At 42.2% G+C, this 23,842-nt stretch overlaps 1 protein-coding gene across 3 annotated transcripts in view; it reads left to right on the forward strand.

The window, feature by feature from the left end:
• The first annotated feature begins 16,124 nt into the window (after positions 1-16,124).
• The window catches only part of LOC109631408 (neuropilin-2), a 94,065-nt gene continuing 86,347 nt past the window's right edge, over positions 16,125-23,842 (forward strand). For 2 of the 3 annotated variants that reach the window (XM_020090148.2, XM_020090150.2), the window contains exon 1: positions 16,126-17,132. In XM_020090148.2, coding sequence (XP_019945707.2) covers positions 17,060-17,132 — 73 coding nt within the window. In that variant the 5' untranslated portion in view covers positions 16,126-17,059. Of the gene's footprint in view, positions 17,133-23,842 lie in introns of all 3 variants that reach the window. The other variant, XM_020090149.2, reaches the window with a different exon arrangement.

The following is a 23,842-nucleotide window of genomic DNA, read 5'->3' on the forward strand; positions in this document are numbered from 1 at the left end:
TGATTATTGCACAGTTGAAATAACTAACCTGAGTAAGATGTAAAAGGTGCATGTGTTGTACTGGGAGCAGAGCTGGTTATCTCTCGTACCCAATGCTGTGATGGTGTCCTGCAGCAGGTGGGACTTGTCCATCAGAGGTGACATCTTCTCTCTCATTCTCCTCTGTCCCACCACCTCCTCTATACACATGTGGTTTTTGTGATCCTGTCACAAGTGGACAGCTCTGAGTGTGTGCGTTAACACCTGGCATTAAAGTGTGGCCCCACATGCATCCTGTGATCGGATCTGACATCAGATCTCACTTCCCCGTTCTACAGAGACAAACACACACAACATTTGTGTTCATGACGACCAATATATGTTGTTTTTACCCACTGTGACCACAGTATTTTTCAGCAAGGAGTTCCTTATAAACTAAAAACTATTCAAATATTCTGCCTGACCTTGTTTTAAGACTTGCTCAACAACTTCCAGATGACGATCAAAAGCTTTGTGCCTCATTTTGCATAATTTAATGAACACATGAACTATCTTGTATTTTGTGTGTAAATGACACATTCACTCCCACTCACACACACAAGTACGTCAACCACTGGTTTACACAACTGCAATTAATATCATATGATAGCCCATGTTGCCGCAGCCCTGTAGTTGCCTGGCAATGCCTGAACTGTGTTCCAGAAATAAACACAATGACCAGAGAGTAGATGTGGAAAAGTGTTTGTTCAAATTCTCACTCAGACATATAGAACTTGTTGACTTAATAATAAAACATGTACTAGGATAGGAAATTAATTTTTGTGATATGGGAAGAAATATATAATTTGAAGTATTTTTTTTACAGTGTAATACTGCTTGGAAACCATAAATGACCAATGTCTTCATGAATATTGAATTTAAGCTTATTTCCTTACAGTGCATATATTATAACCTGCCTGGGCTGTTTGTTTTGTGTGCACAGAAACAAAAAGGCAAAGATTCATTCATTCACGTACAAGATACATGTGACTCTAATTGATCCATCATGTACTTACAGTCTTTGCTCTGTCTGTTTGTGCGTCTGATTCAAACACAAAAAATCTTACCCATCTACAAATGTGTGTGTGTGTGAGTGTGTGTTGTTTGTAAGTGGGTGTTAATTGATGCAGTCTCTCCTTTTGTCTGTTTAATGGAAAAGCACTTCTCATTAAACTGTCACTCACAAATCTGTGTTCACGTGTGTGTGTGTGTGTGTGTGTGTGCAACAAGAGAAAGAAAGATTTGAGCAGGTCATTATAATACAGTGTGAAAGGAGAAGAGAGAGGTTGGAAAATGAGAGCGAGAGAGAGAGCAGAGGTGCAGAAGAACAGGCCATTACAACAATTAGTGTGCCATTTGAAAAGCTTCCCTTCACAGCCGTTTGATATTGAAATGAAACAATGTGTCTCTGCAGGAGGCTATTGGGGAAATTAGCCTAACAGTACATTCAATGACACACACACAAACGCACAAACGCACACACACACGCTACTCATCACCTGTGGAGGGCTTATTTCCCCCTCTCACCCAATTCAGTCATTTCATTTAAATTAATTCAAATTCAATTCAAATTCAGTTATGTTAAATACCTTTCTCTTCACCTCAGGTGAATATGGTCTACTTAGTACAGTCAACACTCACAAACCACAACACTGACAAAACACAAACACATTAATTTAGCTTTAATCATTCTGCCTTGGTGTGCACTGAAGTTTTCATGAGGAAAATAAAAAAAAATGTTGCCACCAACATTGACACTTCCATTACCCAGCCAAACCTGGACATGCTTACCACCACCCAATAAGTTTTGTGATATCTGTTCAGAAGTCGTGTGATCAATTTCACTAACTACCACGTTAAAGTTTAAATCAAACAACTAACATGACAGGATAGTTAAGTAGAGAGGTTCGATGCTTACGTGTTTTTAAAGATATATTAAAATATAGATAATACAGAACTGTCACTTTCACATTTCATCATGACTTGTCATAGGTGACTCTACTCATGAGAATGGTGAATAAGATAATTCAAGGTCGATTATCCTGCTAGATGCCGTAACGTGAGCGACACACACACCGCGTGTCATATCTCATTCTCCACAATCATCTTTAATACACACCCACCCTATTAGGTGGTCTATTTAAGCAGAGAACATTTCCCATCACTCCCTTTGCCTGCCCTGCTGCCAGTTGCTTCAGCCCCTCCACCACTCCAGCATCCAGCTGTAGGCTCTGACGAGGGGGTTACAGGTAGTGTATTTGCTCATGTCTATGTAATCATATCGGGGGGAGTTATGAAGTCGGAGTCTAGATGCCAAACACTAACCTGTTGCAATAAACATTTAAATTGTGAGTTTGACTGAACTATATTAGTAAATAGTGAGCATCTCCCTAAGTCTGGGCTTGGTTCTAACCCTCTACCTCACTTGAAGATTGTCTAAAGCTGCTTTCAGACATGCACTGGACTCGGCAGATCCTCCAAGGAGGTGGGTGCGTGAACCAGAATGTCTGAGCTAGACGTTCAGCGGCTTCTACAGACTTTCTCTACCTGACCTCCTAGTATAATGTCCATAGAAATCCAGTGTGACGACAGCAGGGGATCCCCCCGCTGGATTCACAGTGAGTGCGTGTGTGGGGGGGGGTTTGGCTTTTTACATGCAGAAATGAAAAAAACAAGAAGATAAATATCTCCGGACACACACGTAGAAGACACAGACGAAGATGTCAATAGACTTTGTGGTGATAAGAGATGATGATGGTGTCTTGGTGCTGTAAACAAAATCACATGATCTACGCAGCGGAGTTAATACATCACTTCCTGTCTCTGTCTGCTGCACTCGGTTGCTCCACTCACCTGAATAATACAGAGGATTTGATGCTGTTGTTAATGTGTCTGTGCAGAAAACCTCCTGCTATGTTGTGCATGTGTGAAAGGCAAACTGTGGGTAAACTACACAGCCAGTTCTCCGGATTTTTCCCGCAGGTCATGTCTGAAAAAGATGCTGAGACAGACAGACAGTTAGGCCTAGTGTGTTAGTGTTTTCTCATGCATGCATGCTTGTGTGTACTTAAGAGCCACAACCCATTAGTGTTGATGCAGTGGGGCAGCAGTAGGGGGTCACACAAATCGACCCATTAGGTTTATTAGGAATGTAGTCATTGTTTTACCAGCAGAAGAATGGATCCTTGGGAGACTTTGTTGTGTTGGTAAAACTCCTCCAAAGACTGAAAGGTTAGAAAAATATCAGGGTTTCTGAATGTGTAGTTATGTTTATCTGCACTAGACCAACTATCCACATTCACTGGACTGAATTACGACACTGACTCTCTGGCCACCTGGTTTGAACACTGACTGTATGGTCGCCTTATTGACTGGCTAACTGACCAGCTGAATGACTAAGTGACTACTAAACACCCCTCACAGAGGCACTTCTTCACTGACCATTTGTCTTTTGTCTGTTTTATTACGGCACCATAAAACTCCCGGGTGAGAGAAGAACCCTAAAAAGATGGAGCTGTAAATAGAGAAGCTTTCTGTGTGTGCGTGTGTGTGTGTGTGAGAGGGAGACAGGGAGATGCGTCATTAATTCCTTTGTATTTCACCCTGTGCCTTGTTCAGCACTATAAAGATGAGAGAGGCAGATGGAAAAGAAGAAAACATAAAAGACTGAGTTACAGTGGTCCGTTCCATTCTCATACTCTTCCATCTTCGCCTTCCCATCTCCACCCTTTTGTCTTGTCAATAAATCTGCAAAATGTACCCTTATCTTAGACAGAAAAAAAAGAGCTGAGGATTGAAAGTGGGAGAAAGAACCGAGAATTAACGATGAGGACCAAGTTGGTCTTGCAATGAAACTGTTTGCACAGTTTCTCTGGTTAACTTTGCTTAAATAATGAGTATGAGCCTCCATACATTTCACACAGCCACAAACAGGACAGCAGGATAACTCATAGCAGTAATCAGAATGCAATATAAGAAGAAAATAAAGTAGTCATGCTCAAAAATATACGTCTTCTGCAGGAGTTTGCCTTTCACACATGAAGAACACAGCAGGCGGTGAAATGAGGCAAATATTTAGGCGAGGGGCGGGGTCTGTTTAGAGGTCCGAGGCATTGAAAGTATAAATTCTCCCGCTGATTTTTTTTAAATTTTATAGTAAATTAACTCCACTCGAGTACCGTGTCACCAAACGTTCTCCAATTTCGCCATCCTTCCAAGTTGACACATCTTCATCTGCGTCGCCTACATACATGGCTCCTCTTTTTCATCCTGAGATATTGGTATTCTTTTTTTTGTTAGTTTTTTTAAATTTTGCATTGTGGAAACATCAACAGGTGCACTTGCTCACAGTGAATCCTCTGGATAATCTTCTGCTGTTTTCTCACATGGGTTCACTGGAACATTCCCCAGAGTTTTCATTAGGGGGCTGGCAGGAGCAAGTCTGCAGCAACTGACTCGGACATTTTTGATCTCACACAGCGCCCCTCAAGATAAGATGAGATCAATGCCTGAAAACAGCCACTGACTTTAAATAGTTTTCCTGGAGCTTCTAACTTTAAATCATGAGTTCACCTTAAAATTGAAGGAGGATAGATAGTGAAAAAAGAGAGATGATGAAGAAGAGAGCTGTATATTCACATGTATGTGATCTTTTGGTTTGTGAGGGAAAGAAAACATTCAGAAATGACAACATACAACAAAAAATGTGCATTGATCATTATTTTCTATTTCCCTGCTATTTTCTCCTCCAATGAATCATATTTTAAATCCCAGTGAGTTTCTCAGCCTTTGGCCTCTGCTATTTAATCTTAAAAATATAACAGATTTTTCAACATTAGTGTTGATTTCACGTATGCTTCCATTGCTCAGTCACGGTCCCTCTGGCTCTCAGCAATATTTCATGATCTTTGAGTCTTTGACCCAGATCTCAGCTTGATGGATTGATGATCTGACATGATCACTCATGTTCCCGGTTAGAAAGGCAAAGGTGACCTGACACAGCACATGTTACAATCCCACGGTCAGCTGTGTGTGTGTGTGTGTGTGTGTGTGTATGTGTGTGTGTGTGTGTGTGTGTGTGTGTGTGTGTGTGTGTGTGTGTGTGTGTTTGTGTGTGTGTGTGTGTGTGTGTGTGTGTGTGTGTGTCCATTTGCACATGTGTGTTCTTCTTTTTCTATGCATTCAGAGACAGCCTGCGTGTCCTCTTTCATTAGCTCAGTCAAGCTTGTGTGATAGCATTATGAGAGTTTGTGTGTGTGTGTGGTTGTGTGTGTGTGTGTTAGAGTGTTCTGGCTGTATCTATCTACTTCCTTCCGTGTCATCAAGCCACATGACAACATTACACACTTTTATATCTGTGTGTGAGTCAATATATGTTTATGTGTATTTGGGGCCTGTTAACACACTTTGTAGGTCTGGGAAATAAAACAGCTGCCCCCCCCCTTATCTCTTTCACCCATCTCAGATGCTGTCTATCACCCAACGCTCCTCAATCAATTAGTGTCTATTAATATCAGTGTGTGTGTGTTGGGGAGTGGAGGGGGTGGGGGTGGATGCGGTCAACCATTTCATTGAAGTGGCAGCTCCTAATCAAATTTGTGGGCCAGAGTCGGAACCTTTGGTTTCCTGTGCTCATCTTTCCTTGCTCAGCATGCACACTCTCTCTCTCTAACACACACACACACACACACACACACACACACACACACAGTCTCCAGATTCTGGTTATTTCCTCATGGTAGATTATTATGGTAATCTGAAGACTCCAGGTGCTAAACCTACCAGCTGCAGGAAATAGGATTTTACTGGAAGCAATTCCATCCCTCCATCCATCTGCACATCCATCTGCTCATCCATCTATCCATTGAAAGTCTATTCATCCACCCGCCCATACCCAGCCAATGCTTTCTGTTTCTGGATATTTATTTACTCTTTTTACACCTTCCATTCATTCACTTTATCTGCATTCATCAATTATTACTCCATCCATCCATCAATCCAACCTTCCCACTGGCCAGAAAATAGTTTTTTCTCTAGAAATTGTATTCCTTCCTTTCCTTTACTCCTCCATCCATTCACATCTTCCTCTATCTCTGCCAGACTGCCAAAGTAGGATTTTCACTGGAGTTAACTCCAATTATTATATCACTCCCTTGCCTCTGGTTCCCAATCCTTGTTTCCTATTAATAGATCTGTAACTACATCTATACATTTGTTCGTTGGTAACTCTTTCCTTAATTCATGTGATTTTTAATCCTCAGCTATGTAATTTTTTAATTTTGCTTACTCCTCTGCTTACTTCCCAATACATTCCAACCAAACTCTCAACTTCCTGAATATATGTACAAATATATAACTTGGACATTTGCATTCTCACTTACAGCCCGTACGAAACTTTTCAGGCAAATGTACAGAGTTCAGTGTACGTTTAAAAGTAGCTTCAGACAAAGCCATGTAAAGAAATGTCCCTGGTTACATACACTGCATTAAACTGTTTACCTTTCTGATTTGTTGACAAAGTGAGTAAAACGATTGTGGCCCTGATTCATAAAATGCTCCTAATATAATCAACAATGGTACAGCGTTTTGGAGTCGGGTATAAATGCATCACTCAGACTCATGTTACCAGTTTGTAATTCATTTTCTGCTTGTAGCAACATGCCACCATCACTAACACAGCTCCTTGTGTATTGTTGACTTGACACTGCCTCATTCAGTGTCTGCATCACCCCTGCGCTGCCTGCTTTACCCTTCCAAAATTTCGGTGTTGAGATGCGACGGCCAAGCCTTTTCTTCATCCCTCTGTTCTGCCACCCTTCCAACCCCTGTCTCACTCCTCCTGCCATCAATCCTTCCCTCCAATTCCCCTCAAATCCAATAAGTATGGTTACATAAAGGTCAAAATATTTTCCATTTCAGTCCCCTATAGGAGATGGAAATGTCACCAGTGCTGTTCACAAGCTTTAGAAAAGCTTGAAAATGAGCTGTGCGAACAGTGTGGGCACAATGGGAGTCCTGGGCATGTGTGTGTGTGTGTGTGTGTGTGTTTTTGTGTAACTGAATGTTCTCCCTTTTGCTTCCTATCACGCCCATGTTGAGCTCACACATGATCTTTGGGACTAATAGTCCCCAGGTAAATTAAATAGCCCCAAAACCCAAAACTATTGGGATAAATTATCTTTGTTAAATTGTGTGTGTGTGTGTGTGTTTGCTTGTGTCTAATTGAGTATTGTTTCCCTTAATTATGAGTGAAGAAACAGCAAGATCACCTCAAGATGTTTACAGTCAACATTAGCATACAGAAGGCATTGAGGAGGGGGAAGGAAGGAAGGGAGGAAGGAAGGACAGGGGGAAGGAAGAAACAAAGGATCAGGGAGTAAGAAGTCGGTGTTCCTCCTGTAAGAAGATAGGGTGAGTTAGACAGGAGGATTTTGAAGAAAAGAAAGCAAAGCGGAGATGAGTGGAGGAAGGAAAAAAGAAGAAAGGGAAAGAGGCCTCAAATGTTGTAACATGACACACACGATCTGATACAATCATGTAATCAGCCTTTAAGGGGTTAGAGGCCACGTTATCAGTGTTAGTTTCCTGACCCATCGTCTTATCATGATCAGGGACCGCTCCGTCTCTGCATGTGTGTGAGTGTGTGTCGGTGTCGTCTGTGTTCATGATTAAGCCATTACTGATAATCCTATCACTTTGTGTCATCTAAGACAACAAGGGATTCTCCGCACTGCAAAGAAAACCACTTTTTCTGTGCTTTTCTGCAGCCCGAGGGATCCACTCCTGGAACACATTCACACACACTCACTCTCCTGCCCAAGGCTGTTGTTATTGATAATGCCATTAGATAGAGAAGGATGTGAAGATGTTCAGCCTCCTGTTGTTGAAATTACTAGTGCAGGGCCAGTTCTAAAGCTGCCTGTTTGGCCTGTGGTACGTCAGAATTATTCCTTGTCATTAGTGCGTGCTCCTCAAACAGTTACTGTCACTTTTCATTGTTTGTGTGCTGGATGTCAATGGCGTAGAGGGAAGCTAGAACACTTATGCGTCCATCCTACCTGCTTTATCTGCAATGTCAAAGTTTTTCCATAAAGTGAAACTGAATTTGCTTTATTACTGTACACATGTGTTGCTTATATATAAGTATGAATGATTTACTTAACTGGTGTTATTATTTCATACATTACAATGCCAGCTATTTCCTATCTTTGTTAAGCAACCGACACAATAATCAGACCTGAGTTCAAAAATGTTAAGAATAAAAGCTAGAAAGTATTACAGCAACAAAATGAATGTTGTGCTTTTACTTTGAAGACAAATTGCATGAGAGAAAGTGATTAGTTTATCTGAGGACATAGAAAAAAGACTTCTCAACTCTGTCGTCGATTGACTGTTAGCAAGCTGCCCCGCCCCCACTGACTGCTACAGAGAGCTGGTCGCCTGTTTATTCAGTTTTTATTTCAATTAAACATATCACGTGTCCAAATCACACCAATCTGGCAATTCACAACATACACATCAAGACAGAATCGATTAGAAGAATGGTTCATGAGATATGTGTGACACATACAGACAGACAGACAGATGTTTGTGAAATTAGAAGGTTGTGTGTGTGTGTGTGTGTGTGTGTGTGGTGACAAGTCTGTATTCATAGTGATACAGTTGAGTAACTTGCCTGGCCTTTTGTTTTCTTTAACAATACCACCACACATGTCTGTACTGTCTGTAATTGGAAGGTAGTGAATTGTGAAACTGTGTGTGTGTGCGTGCGTGTGAGTGTGTGTGTGTGCATGTGCGGCGCGAAAGTACAGTTAGTTCCAGTTACTGATTTTCTATTGGTGGTGCCTAAAATAGAGTAGAATGGGGTGACCGATGAACTGATGTGAAGTTAGAATAATAAAAGAGTGAAGAAAACAATAGGGGCAGATGAAAGGGGGCAGAGAGCTGGATGGGTGTGTGAAAGGAGGGGTGGAAAGGGGGTTTCCTCTCCTCTCCCCATTTCCGCGGCACTGTAGCTGTCTTATCGTGCCTCACACTGACTGATTGATGGTGCTAAACGCAGTACCTCAGCTGTCACACCCAAACCACGTTACTGTCAGATGTCAGCTTTAGACAAACAAGGAGAAATAAATCTTAATGATCAGACCAATGCCCTGGCTGACTTGGCTTGTACTTGTGAGTTGTATTTTTGCTCTGCTAGGATCATAAAAACCATAAATAATTAAAGCTGTGCCCTGTTCCTGAAAGCTCAGTGTTTGTTTGCTGCTCACCATCTAACACTAAGCACCCTCTTTTCAGTTAGGGAGGTCACTCACCAGAATAAACTGCATCTCCCAGCGTGTAAAAAAAGTGCTGATTTGGTTCAGTTCAAGAAACCTGGAGTGGTGCGAGGAGAGACCCATCTATCTGCGTTTATACAGTAGCTTTTATCCAGAACTTGATTTTGACTCCCATCTCTCCTTTGAATGCACAACATCTCAGCTCACCACCTACACAGAGGTGATGAGTGTGGTTCAGTAGTCGCTTGACAATCTTTTCATCACTTTCACGCAGTCTGATAATAGAGTGTCAATGAGGCCTGACATGGTCACAGATACGGAAAAAGATCTTGAAGTGCCAAAACAACCTATAGTCCACCTATAGCTTTACAAGACTAATATTCAATATAAAAACACATGTCATGTTTATTTTTAACTTGAAGTTAAGTAAATTAAAGTTCTATAAGTCCTAGAGAAGTAATTTACACAAACTTGTACACATATAATCATAGTTTAGATTACTTGTACAGGGCAATTTACACTTCAATTATGAGCCCCAAATCCTTGTAGTCTATACTTTTTGCAGTGTAGTTGTATTAAATTATAAAAGCTTAAAAAATATCAATTTTCCATTTACTTCAAATGTACACCTGAAAATAAGTTTGGACTGGCGGTTACCAAAGCTTTTTAATGTCAGCACAATGGGGACCGGACATTTCCTGGAGTTTGTCTTTCACATATAAAGAATGCAGCAGGAGATTGTCCGCAGCATTCAGAGCGATGTCTGGGTAGAATATGCAGGAAGCAGGACATGACGTGTGTGTTTCCGTTGATATCACATCGACACCAGCATCAGGCCCTTTCGCCAAAAGCTCCAGATTCTTGTCTTTCCAAGTTGACATTTTTGTTAGTATCTCCTACATTTATGGCACCTCTTTATCATCCTGAAGTGTTTATATTCTTTTTGCTTTTTTCAGTTTGGGGTCGTGTTCGAAATATCATCAATCCTGTAGTGACTTATCCAGAGAATCTCCAGCTCTTTTCTCACATGGGCTCAGAGTTTTTACAAGGGAACTGCAGGATAAACTCTGCAGATTGTGGCACAACTGACTCAGACAGTTGCGTTCTCACATGCAGCCCCTCCTGATGATTTCAGGAGAGTTTTCGGAGTTCAGTGCATGTCTGAAAGCAGCTTAAATCATTTGACGTCTTTGCAGCCATGTCATTTTAACACTGAGCAACACAACGCTATGACTGCTTTAGCTTTTGGATTATCAAGAAAGGACATCCTCATGTACAAACCACAGAGAGCAACAGGAAAGCAACAGAGGCAGCGAAAGAAAAAAACATAGAAGGGAGAGCAGAAAATGTCAAAATCCGACAATAGGGGGGTATGAAAATGGTAAGCAGAGAGAGGGGAACGCATATACAGAGTTAAAGGTTTGGACACAGTCTAAAAGATAGTTAGATCAATGGTGGAGAGAATAATCAAGTTATAAGAAAGGCAGCAGACATTTTCTCACTGACTCCGCTCAGTTCTGACAACCCACTGTGATCTCAGGACACTGCCTCTGTGTGCGTGTCTGTGTATCAGTGAACGTCTGTGCTTGTTTGTGTGGGTGCAGTTGTGTATATATTTGTCTCCCTCTATCACCTCTGTGTCCTTGCTAATAGCTGAGTGGACCCCCTGCAGTCTCCACAGGCTGTACTGTGATTATCACCACTTAGTTGGGCGCCCACACAGAAACACACACATGCACAACGTACCATGCAGACAAAAAAAAATCAAAAAGCAGACATTTGTATACATGCAGCACACAGAGGAGGACACACATGCAGTTCCCCACCAAGAAGTGTACATATAATATAGAGAACCAAATAATCTGTTAATGTGAAGACGCGTGTGGGTGTTCATCTTCATCTTGTCAACTCCGTGTGTGCATGTTGGCCTCTCTTTACACGTTCATCTATGTGGGTGTGTGTCTCTGTAAGTGTCCATCTCTGCATGTGTGTAAATCTTCACATGTTCTCTGTCTCTATATCCGTACTCCACTGTGTGTGTGTGTATGTGTGTGTGCTCCATGTCAGTGCAGCCCACGTTAACTGTTGACACACTAATTTACTGTGGCTTCCCGTAAGACCTGCCCAGTAATATGGCTTATTGACGAGGCCACAGGGAGCGTGTACACGTACGTGCATTGTGTGTGAGTGTTTTCTGTGCTGCTGTACCCACAACGGAGATTACATATCTGCTGTATTACAGATAAATATGGTCAGGCCATGGGTGATGTATGCACACATAAATGTTTACTCTCTGTGAGTGAGTGTGTGTGTGTGTTTATGAGACACTTTGATAGTGGTGTGGGTCAGTTTTGTAAAGGATGTGTGGGTTTGTATATAATGCATTTTTCTAATGATCAAATGTTTATGCCTCTGCTTGAACAAAAAGAGTTATGTCTGCTGGAGAGGAGAGGAGAGGAGAGGAGAGGAGAGGAGAGGAGAGGAGAGGAGAGGAGAGGAGAGGAGAGGAGAGGAGAGGAGAGGAGAGAGGAGTAACGTGATCCATGAGCTGGGAGAGAACTCAAACAGGAAATTTCATTTTGGACAGTGATGAAAAACTGGACAAAATGCAGCCACTGCAGCGTCCCCGGAGTCCGAGAGGTGCCAACAGGTTGACACTACACACGCTCACACACAGATTTAAAAAAAACACGGCTCATACACTGAAGACAGTTTCCAACTATGCACTCAGAGCAACATCTTTTAACTCTCTGACATGCAGACACACACACACACACACACACACACACACACATATATGCACAGAAGTGAGGAGAAGTTGATGGACACGGAGCTGCTGGTCCCTCTGAGATCACCACATTCTCCATGTGCCATTAACCTCAAAGATGGATGGAGGGAGGGAGGCGGTGGCAGAGTGGTAATCAAGAAGATTGAGAGAAATCTCAGTGGGACGCTAACATTTTGGGGTGATTACTCTGGATGTAATAATATTACTGAGCCTCATGGCAGACTAAACCAATACAGTATAAATGGTAAATATTACTGTTTTTAAAAAGTAGAGGAAAGGCATCTTCACTTGTCAAAGCTACAAAGAAATCTGTGAATTTTTTAAAAAACTCATGGGAAACGTGTGCATCCCACTTTGATTCATAAGGAGAAGAATGGAGTAAAATAAAAAGGAAATGTTTTTTGAGAAAGGGAAGGAACAGGATGAACGAAGAATGCAAAGCAAGAGAGGTGGCCATTCTTCTTTTAAATGTTTATTTGTCTAAGACCCAACAGTCAATCAATCAAGAGGCACCAAATTGTGCATAGATGTAGTTCAATTATTATTTCATCAAGATCCATGAATTATTTTCTAAGAAATGTGTGAAATTTTTTTAGATGCCAAGTCATACAATGTTAAAGAAAATGATAACAACTGCAAAATGTTATGGGTTCCTCCCTGACCCCTAATACATCCTTCTACCAAATTTTTGTTTTTTGTGTAATCTTACTTACTAACACTTGAAAAAAAAAAAAATCTTCCTTGAAAGGTAAATATGAGTGAACAAGGACAGAAACCTTTAAAAAAATGAGATAACAGCTCCAGAATCCCAAACTTAGAACATAGTGACGTGAAATAAATTAATTCTTAAAATAATCAATCATATCAAGTGGACGAGAACGAGCGGCTGAGGACGTGTTGGTGAGGTGAGGACAGGGCCAGTAGTGCTTGTCGACACGCCAGCAGACAAGTTCTTCCCCTGACGCAGAGCAAGGATCAGTTTACCCTCTACTGGTTTCACAGCTCTGTTGCAACACACACACCAGAATGTTTTTTTTTTTTAAATATAAATTGCTATGGTATTTTTACTTACTCTCCATACACTGGAAACTGAACTCAGTCGTGTCAGGTTATTAAAATCCACTCTGGCACACACAGCAGTTTCATGCACCACGTCAACGTACTTTTCAGATTGCAAATGTTGCCCCCACCGCCTCCACTGTTTCCAAGATAAATACAGGGCTGCAAGAAAAGTAACAATGACAAGGAGAGAGGGGGTGAGAGAGTGTTTAAGCAATGCAACAACTATATATGTAAAGTTAAAGGTAAATAGGTAACACTATAACGATTTGTTGTAAGACCTAAACTGAGTGTGTTCTCTTTTGGGAACTAAAATGCCACTTAGAGCACAAACCTCTGCCAAGCCCCAACAGTCCTCTATGAAACCACATTTAAATTCAATCGATTTTTATTTGGATCTGCATCACATCTCACACACTGATAAATATCAGTCCAATTATTCTCTTAGAAGTCAACAAAAATGTTTGAAGACGCCCTGTCTTGCAATGTTAAAGAAAGTGCTGATGGTCTGGAGCCACAACAAAATGTGATGTGTTCTTCCTAGTGTCAGGCCCAATTGCATAATCCTGCTAAAAAACAAACAAGAAAGATGCTGAGACAGTGCATTCCTCCGCCAAGGCTAATGCCCTATCTTGCCATGTCCTAGAAAAGTGAAAACTTTAAAATTGTATAGCCTCTTCTATGGGTGATGCCCCACCCCTCCACAAAATGTTGGTAGAGTTTGCGTGATCATGCTCACAAACAAATGAGAGATGAGAAATGAAAACATAACCTTCATGATGGAGTAGTAAACCAGTGGAAGTCCCGTCCCATGAGGCTGATAAAAGTTGTTTGTAAAATAATTGTTAGGGACAAATATTCATTGCAAATACATCTCTAGGCTAATCCACTGACTAGAGCACTCATGGTGATAAAGACAAACTATTCTGCATTGTATTGATGACATTATAACACGATGAAGAATTATGGTTTGTGACAAGACTGACAAGCCGATGGTTGTGTTGATATGAGAACTCTTCAGGCAGTCATCAGTGAGGAACAAACATTGTGAGCGACAAGCAGCGTTTCTCATCCATTGGCCTAAAATGGATTCCCTTTTCGTGATGTCGGCGGTGACTTCTGGGAAACCCGGTCCACTGCTTGGCAAGCAGAAAAGGTGTCATGGATTGGCATATCCTCGTTTCACAACATACCGTTGAGAGTTATACCAAAGAATGCGTGAAGGGAAAGTCCAGCAGACTTGGGTCCATGTGGTGCGTTGGTGTGAATTCAGAACGATTCACAGAGGTTAGTGCTTAATTTCCGAAGTCTTCCTGCCGAAGCGTGCCAACAAAGATATAGATACTTTTTTTATTTACACTCAGTGAACTCTGCTGCCATGTGAAACAAAAAGTTGAACTACTGTTTCACGCTACATTTCAACTGAAGAAGAAGTAGACCCTAACCTCACAACTTATCCTGCTGTGGATTGCAAAAAAACTGGAAATTGTCATATTTGAGGACCACTGAAAGAGACACAAGTTGGAGTTAACAAGTTTTCCATGGCCTCTCAAAATCCCAAAGTGTGGCTCTGACAGCTCGGAGGAACGATAGAGTGATATTAGCATGTGATTGCTCTGTGCTCTCATCACTTGACAGATTCCAGTGGGCCAGGGCAGCTTCAGTTACAGCAGAGAGACACAGGATGAGGGAGGCAGGAGGGGAGAGAGAGCGACAGGTTACAGAGGTCGCACCACCAGAGGGACACAAGGAATGAGAGGGGTGACAGTTAGTACCTCTCTCTCTCTCTTTGACACACACACACACACACACACACACACACACACACACACACACACACACACAAACACACACAAACCTGTCATGGAAAATTAACCTAATACCTTCAGGCCTCCAGAGATGTTAGGAAACTGAGTGTGATGGTGTGTATGTACCACATGTCACTGTCCTGAACTGAGTTCAGTGATTATTCACCTGTTTACAATGGTGTGGTTTAAATCCTCTTACCTGCCATGATTGGTGAAATATGTAAGCAAATATCAGTGTAAGCTTGCAACTTCTAAGACATTCTCACGTCAGAAAAATCCAAGAGGCTATAAATATTTGTCACATAACATCTGCCCCCATGTGTGATTTTCTTCTCAACCATGAAAGAAATAGAGGCTTAAACGGGTTTTACTCCCCGCAAGATAACTGAGTTGTGTCATTATGGCCTGTTTGAGTGTGTATCTGTGTGTCAGCGTGCTCAGGGTGTGTCCTGGGAAGATGATGTGAGAGCCAACATTTGGTTAGGTTTTCAGACCACGAGCTTTGGTGTCACTGCAGGCCCTAAAACACACCTCCCACTACTGGGGGGGGGAGTGGGCAAGCAAAGAGGAAAGTGCCTGTGTGTATGTGTGTTTGTGTGTGTGCATCAAGAAGCTCACTGCATTGATGACAGTAAATCTGTTTCTTTAGCTCATATCCATAGGCTAAGTCTTGGAAGTATTTTTGTTGGATTATTAGTGGCATAGCAGTGTATTTTTTTCAATTGATTACAAACACACCCAGTTGTAAATCTGCACCAGGTCCCTTTTACAGTAAAGCTCCCAGCACAGCTCATGGAGCTGTACTGTGGGCTCCTCTCTCTCTCTCTCTCTCTCTCTCTGTTTTCTGCTTTTCTTCTTTTCTTCTTTCCACCTCCCTCTCTTCTCTTTACTACCAGACAGGATAAATGTAGGAATAAAAGGAGAGAGAGGTGGTAAGGGAATAAATGTGGAAAATGGAGAGCGAGTGAGAAAATTTGGTAAAAATCTAAGAAAGGCAGCGAGTGGGAAAGAGATAGTGGTAGAAGAGGGTGAGGCAAAAGAGAGAGAAAGGGGGTGAGTGAAACCGCTCTTTAATCAGTGAGGGGATATATGGAGGCGGGCAGAGGTGCCTACTGTAATCCGATACACGTGCGCGCGCGGCGTGCATGCGCGCCGAGACAGGGGACTGAGTGAGCAGTCCAACACGCTGCCACTAACCCGGCGGAGATCGGAGAGGAAGGAGCGGAGCGCACTGCCGGAGCGGCTGGAAGAGAGAGGGGGACAGAGGGAGAGAGACATTTGTTTAGCACAGAGAGAGAAAGAGAGAGAGGGAGACAGAGACGCGTGTTTGAGCAGAGAAAAGCTCAGTTTGGATGAGGAGCAGAGCGGAGAGGCTGCACGTTTATTTTCTCCCGATCAGCTTTTACGCACGCACACCGGTGCTGCCTCTTCCGAGAGATCTCCGCCTGCGTCCCTGGCGCAGGAAACGGAACCGTTCATTATCCGGACTTTATCATCACAGAACAACCGATGGGACAACATTTGCGTTTCTTTAATCGCAGGTGTTTTCACCAAGTAGACTCGCCACTTGGAGAGTGAGCCACGGGAGAAGATCTGGGAATATTTGATCGAAACGAACAGGGAAAGACGCGTGGGACTTTTGTCTTTATTTACCAAACTTATTTTAGTAGATTATTTTCATGGTTCCTGGTGTCTTCAAACAAGTGATTTTTTACTTTGTTTGAATTTTATAATATCAGTCTCAGCTGTGTCAGGTCTGTATTCCCACGCGCGTTTTGCCTGACACATGGACCCGGTGCTGTCGACATGGATTTCGCGACTTTAAAGATGTGTTTACCGGACGAACTGCGCTGACTCCAGGCCAGTTTCCCCGACAGAAGAAGTAGTGCCATACAAACTGACACAACCTACAAGAACATTGCAGTTTTAACCACTTTGATATTGTTGGAGAGCACAGCCCGGCATTTGGAGAGGAGTTTGGGCACCGGTCGTGTTGCGCGATAAATAGAAAACTGTGGGAAAGGAGACTGTAGGATCACAAACTTCTCCCACATTAAAACCACAGAAGAAGATAAGAAGTGACTTTTTTCCGCATTAGAGGAGAGAAGATGGATGTACTCATATGGCTCTGTGGATGTTTACTGGCTTTTCTTTCGCCTCCAGTCAGAGCAGAAGAAGGAGGTAGGTTTGACACTTTCCCTGCATGCCCGCTTTAATCCTTGTCACTTGTAGGTGCTAAATGGAAGTTAAACCGCTTCTTTTTCGAAAGAGGCACCTCTCACACCCAAGAAAATCTATTTCCCCTTCAAACCAAAATGCGTAATCAGCGTAAAAATTACATCCTGGAGAAATAACCATTACACATTTTCTTATTACATGCGCTTCCCTAACATATATTTCCCTTTTAAATAAAACAATAATAAATAAAGTGCGGAGGGACACTATTATTCAAGCTTTAAGACAATCAGGAGAAAGACCCCGGCTATAAGGGCCATTCTCAGAATTCCCCTATCTCGCTCGATTGGCTTTCACACTAGAGGTGACGGAGTAAAATAGAAAAAGTAATCAACCTCTAATGATTAAACTAAATATGCTAATTTTCTCACAACAACGAGTTTTAAAGTAATTTCTCTGATTGGCTCGAGGCCCGGTGCCACATGTTTCTTTACGCAGCAAACTTTCTAACAGTGCGATCTTTTCAAATAAAGTATCAGTGTCCCACCCTGCTGCCGGTGGTGGTGTCAGGACTCGTTCTCTGGAACATCTTTATCATATTCTTTGGATTTTAATCTGCAGCTTGATCAACTACTGGTCTCCGGAGAGCTATTCAATAATGATAAAATCACTATAATGTTCCTGTTATGTTCCTACCGGGACTAACTACCGGTGTTAGCTGGTGCGTAAGGTTCAGACTCGGGAGGTCATATGTCACCTTATCGCGCTTGTTTTATCTCAATATGTCTCACTATATGATTTACTCTTATAACAGAGTTTTTATTGAAAGCCTGGCAGTTACATGTATTTGGTCGGTTATCGGCAGACCTGGTGGCGGGGACTCTGACAGAGTCCCCGGCTACCGGGGGCTGCAGCAGCGGCGCTGCAGTCTCACGGAGGTCCGATTCCAGCGACTGCATGCGGAGCTCTGTCACTCCGCGAGTCCGCGAGAGCGATGTGGGGCAGGCCATCAGATGCATTAACACCTATCAGCGGTTTACCTCTGCGCACATGATGTGAGAGACGATCTGCTTTTTACACTCTATTAACAGTGGCACGACAAAAACGGCAAACCGTAATCCCTCACCGGTCTAATGCGTCTGTGTGCGTATCCAAACAATCTTTACGCACAGGGACTGAACTGATCGAGCTTCTCCGTGCAGCACAGAAGCGTTCTTAGTTTGTTCGGTTAAACACACACGTCTGTGGTGGCCGTGGCATCACTACTTTAATCCACTGTTATGTTACAGGTGGGCATGTATATACTTGTCTCAACCAATTTGATCTGAGAACTTGGAATAGCCTTAACCAAATAGTTTTTTATTAAATACAAATTACAACTAATTTTACTGAGGAACTCCCTTTAATGCGTTTTCAAAGAGGCTGACTGACACCCTGGTTCACTACAAGTAGTAATAATCTACATAATCTCACTGCTGCTGTTGGTTCGTCATCAAAAACAGACTTGGCAAAACCCTTTTTTATTTCCCCCCAAGGGCCACATTCTGCTTTGAGATACATCTGTGTGTGTTAAGGTGCAAAAAGAGGGGACTGAGAAAGTGCATGTCTGTGGAGAAGTTTGTTTTTGTATTGATTTAAGGCTTATTCTGGAGGCTAGCCGGGGGCTTTTGCAGATCTCATGACTTGGATTGAGTGGCCCGTCTGCCAAATGTTGTTTTGGAGAAACACAGCGTGCAGAGAGCACAGTGGAGGCATATACTCTGCATCACATTTCACCTTGAATGTGAGAAGATATGTACCATGGAACAGATTGGTCTGTGTGGATATTTCCATGTCAACTGAGACTTGGAAGTCAGAGCAGGCCTGTGTGAATAACCCACTGGAGCCATACCACCTCTGTGAATGTGAAGGTTTTCTCTAATAACTGATAGCTGCTGGCACTGTATGTACAATTTACAGTACTTCTGAGCCTGGTACTTTGTCATATGATCAACAGACAAAGCTGAGAGTCTTGTAACAGTGAAATTCATATGGAAACTGGTGTTCAGGGGGAAATGACAAAGTGTATAAATTCGGTTTCTGTTCCGTCTCCATTAGTCACCATTGTTTTTTTGAGCACAATCTTAATTTAACCTGAACAAAGTAGTTCTTCTTCTCATCATGATGTCACCAGTTCCATGACAATCTAGTAAAACCTTCAATAATGTGTTCAAGTATGACAACCTGTTGCTATGTTTTTTTCCTTGCCAAAAAAAAAGGATTAACCATAGATTAACCTTAATTCTACCAGGGGGGACTCGATCAACTCTCCTCGACATCTCCCCCTGGTACACTGAGATCTACTGGAACACACACACATACAGACACACACATGCTCAGCAGCAGGCTATACACAGGATTGAAGCTTCCTCAGCAGTAAACTTTTAGCAGATGCCTCTGCTCTGGTTGTCTCTGGAGAGATGAGCAAGGAAAGCATCGTCAGACTTAAAAAAAAAGTGTGTATATATATATATATATATATATATATATAGCAAGAGACAGGAGGGAGGGATGGAAGTACAGTGGGGAGGAAGTGGAGGGGACAGGCGGAGGGAAAGCTGCGAAGAAGAAGAAGAAGAAGTGAAGCAAACGGAAGACTGGTTTTTTAGCCTCGCTGTTTGATCCTGTTTCTTCATTCTGTTTGATCACAGCTGTGCCTGGAAGGGAGATAAACGGACGTAATTGGCCACTCAAGACCAGCTGTCTGCCTCCATAGTGTCTCCTCTGAAATATGCAGCTTGATGAAACAGGCTCACTGTGATGCTCGCTGAAGTAGGAAGCCAGCAGTAGGATAAATTGCCCCACAGGTATTCACCAAGGGCTGCTTTATGGGACTGTTTTTATTCATGGCTCCCACCAGCCTGGTTTAAAAAGTCCGAGACAGAAGGAAGGAAATTTCTCCTCCATGTTTTGGGGTGAAAAAGTCCCCGACCACTTATCGTACAGGTTCATCAATTCTGCACGTGATTGCATTTCAGTTATATGTGCTTCAGGCTACAGCATTTTTGCACAAAAATGGTCATTGTTGTGCAGAATTTAAAGACTTTTACGAACATACCAGTGTGAGCGTGATTGGGTTTTTAATGAATTTGAGATTTTCTAGCCTGCAGCCCCCACAGAACCAGGGGCTGTGCTGCCCCGTGGGGGTCAGCGCCTTGTAATAATTAAATATTACATTGGACCGGTTCATGGTGGCATTAATAAAGCAAACCATCCATGTCCTTATTTCACACAAAGAAGACTATACACACACCCAGCTTCAGCTCACTACATAATCAACTGACACAATTGCACAACATAATCACTTTGTGTCAGGAAAAGAAAATCAATTGTGAGCGTCATTAAATCCTAGAAACATGCTTTGAGCTGCATTTCTTTCTGTCACTGTAATTTTGTGTTTCCATGTATAATTTCTCAGTGCATATGGAGAAAGAAAAAGGGTAAACATACAGCAGTATATATTGGCAAGTCAAATAACAGTAAAAAAGAGTGAGTGAGTAAATGTTCAATATTAGCAGCAAAGTATATGAGCTGCCTATAAAAAGAAAGGACAATTAGTGAGTCTGGAATCAGCTTAGTCTTGTATGTTATCCTGTGCATTTCCCCATAATTTCATTCTAATTGTTTTAATTCCCATTTTCCCTTCTCTCTTCCTTCTGCGTTCGGATAATGACGACAGGAAATTATAATGTAAAGTCTGTTTGTGATGCTTCAACACGACCTGTAAACTCCCCTCCCGGCAGCAAAAGCACCTCGAGAAACAACAAAGCAATAAAGAGAGAAAAATGGAGCCGAGACCAAGGATGGAGGGCGAGAAAAAAAAAAGATGGAGGGAGTAAAGAATCTTAAATGAGTTTTGGAGCACAAAAGAAAGAAAGGAAAGAAACAGAGAGAGCTTGAGAGGGCAATAGTGAAATAAGAGGAACGCAGCAGAGTGTGAAGCAGTTGAGTGGAGCCACCTGCAGTAAAGTAACCCAGATGTATTCCTCTGCTCTGTCAAGCACAGAAGGTCTTCTGGCTAATATATAGTATATTATCAATATGGACACTGATCATATACACAAAAATGGTTTTATATGTCACCATATTGGAATCATGGATGGCGAGGACAAACAGTTCTTCACAAAGAAAAAGATACTCTCCATCTCACATTAAAACTCTTTTGCTGTCACAATTAGACTGAAATCTCCGTGCATTAGACAGCTGAGTGTGTGAGTCTGACAGGTGACACGCTGCCGCAGACTTTCTACTAAACTGATTTCTTTTTAATCATCTCACAGGCAGCAGGTGCTTTCCAGCAGGTTTCAGAATTAAGGCTCATTCTTTCTCATCTCATGACTCAGATGGCTGCCATCTTTTTCTTTTGACCTTTTCTTATTCTTAAAACCCACCTGAGTAGAAATAAAGTCCCAGAAAATACAGTTAAAATAGCAATGTAACTTAAAAAAACCCCAAAAAATAAATTTGTGCATCAAATGGGAGGACATTGTTTGTTTTTTTTCAATTATACCAGTAATGGTGGCCTAACAGCGGGGCCGCTCCACTGATATCAACAACCTACATTAGACAATTAACCCTCTGCGCACTCTCTCTCTCTCTCTCCCCTTCCTTCTCTTTATGTCTCTTTCTCATCTGTAAAAGGGAAAGGACAATTACTGGGTCCAGCAGGATGTTCTAATTACAGTTATCATGTCATTAGTAAACTGCTAGTATTCTAGTGTCTTCACTGGCCATTGGTAATGACTGGAGTAATTAGGGAGGATGGGGAGATGTGAGGTGTGTGTGTGTGTGTGTGTGTTTGTGTGTGTTAGTGTGTGTGTGTGTGTGTGCGTACAGAACAAACGTCCTCAGAGGAAAGGGGAGATCATGAAAATCCTTCGAATTAGAGTATTTGCCTGTCCACACTTCTCTTAAAACCTGTGTGTGTGTACGTACCAGCTAAGCCTTCTGTGTCCTCTGTAGTCCCTCCAGAGCAGTGCCGTGCGAGGCCACAGTTTGTTTTCCCTTTTCTCTCTCCCTTCACGCTGAATCACCCTGTTGTTTCTCTCTTTTCATGGCGCCTCACCTCTCCTTTATTGGCGCACTCTGTCTCTTTCTCCACACCTCCCCGTGTCAGTGTTTTCCCTCGCTCCGATTAAGAAACCTTGCTCACCTTCTTTTTCGTCTCACTTCGCAGTGGTGGGAAATCTCTTCTACTGTTTCACTCCCTTGTTGTTGTTTTTTTCACTCCGACTCTGTCAGTCTATGTTTCCCCCATCCTTGCTTTTTCTGCCTGCTAGAGAATAAAGCTCAATTGTGGAAGTCTAGACAAAAGATGAATAACCTACTTTGTGTTTATTGAACCTTTATCTCTATAGAATTGATTGGCCGAAGGAACAGACAGTTGTAAACTACACTCAACAAGAATGCCTGGGTGTGTCATCTGAATTATCTCCAGGTTTAAATAAAACTTTAGCTTGGATAGAAATGCATTAATAACACAGTATTTACAGAAGTTAATTGTGCCAGATAGTATCATGCAGCCCTTCTGATGTAGACAATCAAAAACAGGCAGTAATAGAGGGTTCTTTATAGGCTGGTTTATACCAGCCATTCCCATCCTTGTGCATGACAATCCGTTCTTTCGGCTGGCCGTGCAACTTTTTTAACTAGTCGTCCGGCTAACCCATACAGAAACATGGATACTCTGCTGAGTATGCCTCGAAAAAATAGTTTTTGTCAGGGCAAAGAAGTGCGCACAATCCTGAAGCAGTGCTCCGAGAGGAACCAGCTGCTGCCAAAACTGTTTTGTTTTTCTTTGGTCATCATATTGATGTATTTTTACTCAACGGTGACACCTGGTAAAGACGCCACCAAGTCTTTGGCACCTCAAGTGCAAGCATAAGGGAAAGTTGTTTACGGTTGATGATCCCCATGACCAGTCCGTCAAGAATAAATGCAACTTGAGTGGTTCAACAAAAGAGGTCAGGCAGCATTGTTAGAGATTGATTGTCTGTGTGGAGAGGCTGAGTTCACCTGTTGGCACATTATCAAACTGTTTTTTCAATGGTGATTTGTAACAGATTCAGAAGATGCAGACAAATGATGTCAGGGGCGTTGCGTCAGAAAACCCTGATATGTGTTGTTCCAGACGGAATGGACTCGAAATTCTATTAAATATTTTATGTTTAAGACTTGTTGAATATGATAGAGAAACAAACTGGACATCTAGGCTGCTGGTTGAGAGGAAATTGTTTTAATGCTTTTTAACATAGTTAGAAAATCAGACGTGTTTATGGGACTGGTATTAATGAGTGTGTTAGTTTGGTGCAGATCTAGAATAATAATTTGGATCTAGTCATTTTAAATGTAGTTTCCTAAGGGGACTTTTGACGGAGGTATGGAAGGTGTCTTTTTAGTTTTACCTGAAACTCTCACCAGTCATTTCCGAACATCATTTCTACCTCCTTCCTGTACGCTCTGTTGCTCGTCCTCTCACACACACCGTTCTGCTTCAGTTATCTTTTCAGTTTATCCACTGCTGCTCGCTCTGTCAAAGATCTTAAGTTTTTCTCTCTACCTTCCTGTACTCCGTCCTATTATCTCTCTCTCCTTTCTAAATCTCTGTAGGTCACCTAAGGTCTCTGCTCTCGAGCGGAGCAGCTTGTTCTCCTGTCAGTTCTTTTTCTGTATCACAT

This window comes from Paralichthys olivaceus, chromosome 10 (genome assembly GCF_024713975.1).
Source record: "Paralichthys olivaceus isolate ysfri-2021 chromosome 10, ASM2471397v2, whole genome shotgun sequence".
Classification (NCBI taxonomy): domain Eukaryota; kingdom Metazoa; phylum Chordata; class Actinopteri; order Pleuronectiformes; family Paralichthyidae; genus Paralichthys; species Paralichthys olivaceus.